Source organism: Cydia pomonella, chromosome 12, assembly GCF_033807575.1.
Source record: "Cydia pomonella isolate Wapato2018A chromosome 12, ilCydPomo1, whole genome shotgun sequence".
In the NCBI taxonomy this organism is placed as follows: Eukaryota; Metazoa; Arthropoda; class Insecta; order Lepidoptera; family Tortricidae; genus Cydia; species Cydia pomonella.
The window spans coordinates 5,004,252-5,010,907 of record NC_084714.1 but is presented as its reverse complement, the minus strand read 5'-3'; the positions used below and the strand labels follow the sequence as shown (position 1 = coordinate 5,010,907).

Below are 6,656 nucleotides of genomic sequence, written 5' to 3'. Positions count from 1 at the left end.
CCATAAGTATTGTTCTTTTAAGGAGATACCCTAGCGACATCTACTAAAAATTCCACTAATCAAATTTTTCCATATTTTACTTATTAGTCTAACTCATAACCCTAGCATGAGTTATGAGTATTTGGCACTTTATTCAAGTCGATACAATTCAGGCTTCCTACCAAGATTTTCCTTTACCGAAAAGTAACTAAGAAAATCTAAAATATTTAATAACCGACAATTTGATCATGATTCGCAATAAAATGTACAAGATTGTCAAGAAGGCAAAACCATCAAACAGAAGTCGAGAAGTCGAGTACCTAGATGGCCTGTTCAAATTAAAAAATACTTATGTGAAGTTATTATTTAAATAAAATATTATCTCGATCAGGTTTTACCTCTCATGAGAATAGCTTTCTTATTCTAATTCAAGAGGAAAAAAATTAAGGAATCACTTTCCTTTCTAAACTTTTTTCATTATTTCCTTCAACATTTCACGCGGAAAGCTACGAAAAGAGACTATTTTAACCACCAACTGCTTGGTTATTCTGGCGACGCCGTCCTTCAGACGGTCGATTGGGGTCCAATCGAATTTACAACATAATTGTCAAGTGTCAGCCAATGAGTCACTCTTTGAACCTTTTGGACTTAGCACCGGACTTTGACTTCTGACGACCGGTCTGGCCTAGTGGGTAGTGACCCTGCCTATGAAGCCGATGGTCCCGGGTTCAAATCCTGGTAAGGGCATTTATTCGTGTGATGAGCATGGATATTTGTTCCTGAGTCATGGGTGTTTTTTATGTATTTAAGTATTTATAAATATTTATATATTATATATATCGTTGTCTAAGTGCCCTCAACACAAGCCTTATTGAGCTGACTGTGGGACTTAGTCAATTTGTGTAATAATGTCCTATAATAAAATAAAAAAAAATTGATACTTCCGAATCCAATACTGTAATATTTTTGAAAAACATTAACAAAACTTTAATTCGATGGCCATTATTGGTATGTGCAGATAGATATTCTTATTTTATATAGGTACTTGTATCGCATGTTTCTCATTAAAATCATAAAACACAAATTAAAAGCATAAAACCCCTATACAGTCATACTGTTAGACGTACAGTATTTCAGTACTTTAGTCTCGATGACTTCGAAAAGTAACAAGTAAAAAAAAACACTGATCATTAATTTTCCGTTAAGTATACAATATTCTTGTAGTAACGAAACGGCCAAGCCACATAGTTATTTTGACTATGGTATAGAGTTTGTGAAGTTAGGGCTTGTAGAGTTAGAAGCTTGGATATCATTTAACTCGTCATTCCAAAATAACACTCAATGGCTAGAAATAAGTAAACTAATCGTATCTAGAAATATACTCAGACAAAACAAGTATTAATCATGCGTTACATTGACATAAAAGAAGACTGAAAGTAAGTTGTTGCAACAAGGTTTTATTTTTTTCATATATTATACTGAGTAACATGATATTACATATTACCATTAACAGTAAAATAATCTTTTAAGTCCAAAGCGAATTTAGCTGGAACTCACGTTTACTTAACGGAAGTAATCCAGGCTAGGTGGGGCGCCACTCTGGTAAAAGTAGAATATCCGAAGCCGCACGGCAACGGATAATACGATCCTACGCCAATCTGAAAACGAACATAAAGAAAATGAAAAATTAGATAAAAATAAAAACAAATCAGTACATTACGTAAATACTACTAATACTACTACTACTAATTCACTTACTTATACACTAAAAACGAATCTAGCGATACCATTAGAGATAAAATGGATAAATCAAATCTGTTAGTTGTCGTAACGCAAAAGATGGGCATCTTGGCTTGACCCCTTGGAGATTTAATAATGAAAGGAATATAGACACGGTTATACAATTAAGTAGGAACGAGAAAATAAATATATACCAAAGTAGTAATGCCGCGGATATTCAGAACTAGAGGACCGCCGTCGTCCCCAATACACAGGCCACGTCCGCCATCGTTGCTCGTGCAGATTTTGTCCGTTGGCATGTAAGAGCCCACATTTCTGTAGCATTCACTGGTTTCGATGATTGGCAGGGACACAGCGGTTAAATGATAGGTTAAGGCTAGCTCGGCATCTACAAAACACAAATTTATTATGCAACACCTACTTACTCTTTTTTATCAATTGTTTCGTTTCCGTTACCCAAAGGTTATCTGGAAGAGATCGCTCTTTAGCGATAAGATTGTCTGTTGTCTGCCTCTATCATTAGTCAATTGTTTTTCTTTTCTTTGTTGCTGTTTCTTTTACTGAAGTGTGCCAATAAAGAATATTCTATATTATATCTATCCATCTATGCAAGAATAAATTGAAAGAAGTTGCATTACAATGTTATTAAAACTTAAACCATAAATAAGTAGGTATTTTTATAAAAATCTGTGATTTGCACACTTCTGTCGACTGAACTGTTTAGAAAATTACGAATTTACAAGTTGAAGAAAGTAAATTAACTGATAAATTATATTGAATAATGGACTACGTACCTTCATAAGGGAGACCGTATCCTGTAGCCAGCGCAACTTGACCAATCAAATCATTTGAAACATCGTCCAAAGAAAGCGCTATTGACTGATGGCATCTGTAAAAGACAAATCAATCCTCCAAACATTTACAAAATACAATGAAATAAATAAAGACTATTGATTTATTGAAATGGAGGCGAAAAGTGCACTCTGAGCTTCGAAGCAGTAGCTGAAGATGCAACGGGGATAAACGCTAAACTGAAAGCGAGAGAAGTTGTACATTGATTGATTTGAGAACTTACTTGAAAGAGTGACAGCATCAATACGAATAATAGCTATATCAGCTTCACCAACCCAATTATAAGGGTCCTTCCACCTTGGATGGATTGCAATGTCAGTGGTGAACCGCCTATCTCCGCCAGTGTAGATCTGGTTGGATCCATGCACTGTTTGTATAAAGTCGATGTGTTGATAGCTGTCTTCGTCGTAGCAGCGGGCAGCAGTGAGAACGCGGGTGGGCGAGATGAGACTGCCTCCGCAGAAGGACCAGTAGATGAAGAAGACTTTCATGAGGACTGCCACCTAATTATGCAATTACAGTTCAGTGCTGGTTAAAACAGTTTTGTACCTAATTGTTAAAGTAAGCTATCGAGCTAATACTTTAAAAAGGCAAACCATGTATTATAAGAATTAGGAGCGAAAAACACATTACATGCATTTTTTATGCTCGTAATTTTTGAATTTATTAAATATTAGAATAAAAATAAATGACCCCTTGGTGATATTCATAGCTGTGGTTGTAAATACATCAAATTGTGTCAAAATATTTTTATAATGTTAATATCCAGAGAGGAAAATGAGGACTACGTTGGTATGTCAAGGCGATTCCGCGGCGGTCATAGCTGCACTTTCGTCTTAAGAAAATTATGAGCCCACTATTGGGCTTACCATTTTTTGATCTTAAAAATGTATGGATATCTCAGAGCAAAAAAAGATTCGATTTTGGTTAAAAATAATTACTTGTCAAAATATTGAAAAAGCGATACTCTAAAATTCCTTAAGACAGACTTTGCATAAAAAACATGATATTACTTACATGGTAAGGAACTTGACTGATGTCCACTACATTTCCACCCGCAATCCTTTGACTTAAAGTATTTTCACCCCTTTCTTCAGCCAATTTAAATTGAGTGGCTAAGGGAATGCCTACTTTATCGTGGTAGCTCGATGCATCTTTAAGGGCGTGAGTCGCTGCGAGCACCAAAGCCACAAACACTGTTACCTTCATTATATTGAATGATATGTCTAACAAAGTCGATAGTTTTATATATCTGTTTTATCTTATCTTGCGTAGGCTGTGAATTTTTTGTGAAAAATGATTCCGTGTGTCGATGTTAATCATCATTTATTTAATTAAATAGATAAGTATTAGATATTTTTATATTACCTATAATTAGACTTCTGACTTCTTCTTCTTTAATAACGCTTCTATCTAATCCGGTTACTACTGAGAAATTCCAAGTTCCGTGTTGCTGATGACTGATAATAATCATTTTAATTACATGTGTCATAGTATCTACTACTTTGTCATGTATATTTACATTTTTTCGATAATTGACAATTTCTATTCAAACTGTTTCTTTATTCACTTAGCCAGAACGTTCAGATTTCAATGACTGACTTTACAAGTGAGTGATATTATTAATAAGCATTTAAGTTTTTATCTTGAATTTAAATCATTTTATCCATGTAGGCCTATTCTTTGTGAATAAAAAAACACAAGTTTTCCTGTTAAAAAAACAGTAGGAAGGATTTTGCTCCAAAAAAAAAATTGTTTTTACTCCAAATTAAGTATCTTATGGAGTCGCATAAGCTCTGTAGATAATTACCTTTCCTACTTAACCTAACTTATACGTTAAAACACTACCTCCACGATCCTGACAAATCCTCTTAACTCCAACTTGCACTAAATAAGGGCTCATTAAGTTAGCACCTCGCCGCGCCTCGTAATTGTGTTATCCGGGTATTGCCCGGGTGCTGAGTATATCCGTAAAGTACGTGTGTTTAAAACAGCCTATCAGAACTTTACAAATTGATTTTGACATGACATCGCATCTCGTCCGCATTAATACATAAAATAGGAACAGCATTCGAAATCTAGAAATGGGTTTAGGTACCGTTCAGATACAGACTGCGCCAGCATTACTGCAGCAGTATTGCAGCGCTACATTACTCCCGACTGCATTGCTGCCGCAAATGTCAAAATCAATGTTGACATCGATATGTAGGTTTGTTCAGCCTTTATTACTATTAAAAAGCATTCTGAGTGATATCAAAATAATGTCAGAACAAAACTAGACATAATACGGCCCGATTCAAAGAATGAGATACGATAACGATAAGTTCTGGTTTAGATATCGTTTTTATGTCGTAAAATTGACAGAAGCAGCTCGATACGGGCAAACAATGTCACTTTGACGCTAGAAATATCGTAGATAGATCTTATTGGGATCACAGCGGAATCGAAATAAACGTCAATTTTGACATGTCATTTAGTTATTGATGTTTTAAAGATCTTTCCAAGATCTTAAACGTGTCTTAATCATTCTTCGAATCGGGCTGTAATTATATAATTACAAATTATTACATTTAAACAAAAAATAAAAACATACCACTTCGAGAAAAACTCGAATTTGTGATTTATCGAACACCGGTCCGATAGCCCTTAATCAACTAAGCTTCAAAACGGTATTTCGGTCCATTTCTTGTCAAGACAATGCTAGGAGGATGATGATGATGATAACTAAGAACTACGGGCTCTAGTTATGTAATCCTGTCATAATAGCGGTCATAGTCCTGATGAGACTGGCAGTTATCTACATGGGAATTCAAAGGGTCCCAACTCTCAAATGACAGCGATCAGTCCATCCATCACTATCGATAAAAGGGTTGACCTGGATATACGTGGCCAGTCGGTGAGTTATGGTCATTGCAGGTTTTGTTGCTTTAACCTCATGAAACCAAGAACCACTTGCTTTATTTTAGAATTAGCAACCCTTAAGTTACTGAATAAACGTTCATAACAGAATGTGGAATATGTACAAAAAATTGCACACAATAACTAGTCATTTAGTTTTCTGTGACAGAAGTGTTACAGTCTGTTATTTTTCACACTTTATAGTTTTTTTTTAATATCTCGACGGCAGCACTTAAGCGCACGGATCGTCTGATCCTCCCCTTGGTGATATTTTGGTGAGGTTCTTGGCTACCCCCCCCCCCCCCCCCCCCCCCGCGCATAACCTCACGTGTATTATTATGATTTTTTTTCCGATCTAATTTTGAAATAAGCAGTATTGTATATAGTAAATCTTGTTTATTTTTCTATTTGCGGTATGAACGTGATGTATATTTATTATACGTGCTCCAAAATTTCGTAAAATTGGCTCGCTATTTTGAAGTACGAAGTGAAGATTTATGTTTTATGTTAACGAAATCGAGAAAAAGTATCTACTCATGTGGTAGACATTTTTTCTTAGTTTCGTTTACTGTAGAAAAATACACGTGAGGTCTCCTTATAATCCCCTCCCCCCACGTGATCTGTTGTGATGTTTTCGAGACCCCCCTTCTCCCCTATCGAACCTCGCGTGATTTGTGCACAAGCCCTAAAAGTAATTTCTGGTAGTATTTACTATATCTGTGACATATGAACAGCCAGTGCGTCCAGTTCCACATTTTAAGATATTTTTTCAAATTTCTATCACGACCTTTGAAAAACAAACGCACGATTCTTTATTGTAATGATTTGGTTAGGAACAAATACAGGCAGAACAAGGCAGGTAATTAGCGTTAGCACGATAGCAGTCAAAGCATTGATGAAATTGGCAGTATTCGGCATGAGAATGCGAAGGGTCCAAACTCTCAAATGATAGCAATCACCCCATTCCGTCAGATCCGTCATTCTATCGATGAGAGGGTTAGCCCGGATATAAAAGGGCAGTCAGTGAGTTATGGTCATTTTTTCACGGGTTTTATTGCCTCCTTTACTGGCAGTTTTTAGGCTTCTGTGAAATATACTAGTATAAGCTTTTCATGTTTATCGTCCGTCATTGTATCAATATAAATTTTCTTACTAAGATTTACAACTAGCCAGTTAAATACACTTTT

General features: G+C 35.6%; 1 protein-coding gene across 3 annotated transcripts; it reads right to left on the bottom strand.

Annotated features, from left to right (window-relative positions):
* Positions 1 to 1,268: 1,268 nt before the first annotated feature.
* On the bottom strand, positions 1,269 to 3,943 carry LOC133523177 (tabserin-like). Of its 3 annotated transcripts, XR_009800196.1 has the most exons (4): positions 3,589 to 3,943; positions 2,514 to 3,074; positions 2,145 to 2,186; positions 1,269 to 1,637 (listed from the first exon to the last, which is right to left on the bottom strand). XR_009800196.1 is itself a non-coding variant. In XM_061858654.1 (2 exons), the coding sequence occupies exons 1-2, from the start codon at positions 3,778 to 3,780 to the stop codon at positions 2,667 to 2,669; spliced, it is 600 nt and encodes a 199-aa protein (XP_061714638.1). In that variant the 5' UTR covers positions 3,781 to 3,943; the 3' UTR covers positions 2,195 to 2,666. The 3 variants fall into 3 exon arrangements, 1 of the variants encoding a protein (XP_061714638.1); XR_009800195.1 differs by lacking the exon at positions 2,145 to 2,186; XM_061858654.1 differs by lacking the exons at positions 1,269 to 1,637; positions 2,145 to 2,186 and having other exon boundaries at positions 2,195 to 3,074.
* Between the last annotated feature and the right edge of the window lie 2,713 nt (positions 3,944 to 6,656).

Excerpts from the sequence above, each read along its gene's own strand:
- LOC133523177 (XM_061858654.1), bottom strand. The coding sequence starts at position 3,780 with ATGAAGGTAACAGTGTTTGTGGCTTTGGTGCTCGCAGCGACTCACGCC. Across the intron at positions 3,075-3,588 it reads TCAGTCAAGTTCCTTACCAT|GTGGCAGTCCTCATGAAAGT; the intron begins GTAAGTAATATC and ends TTGCATAATTAG.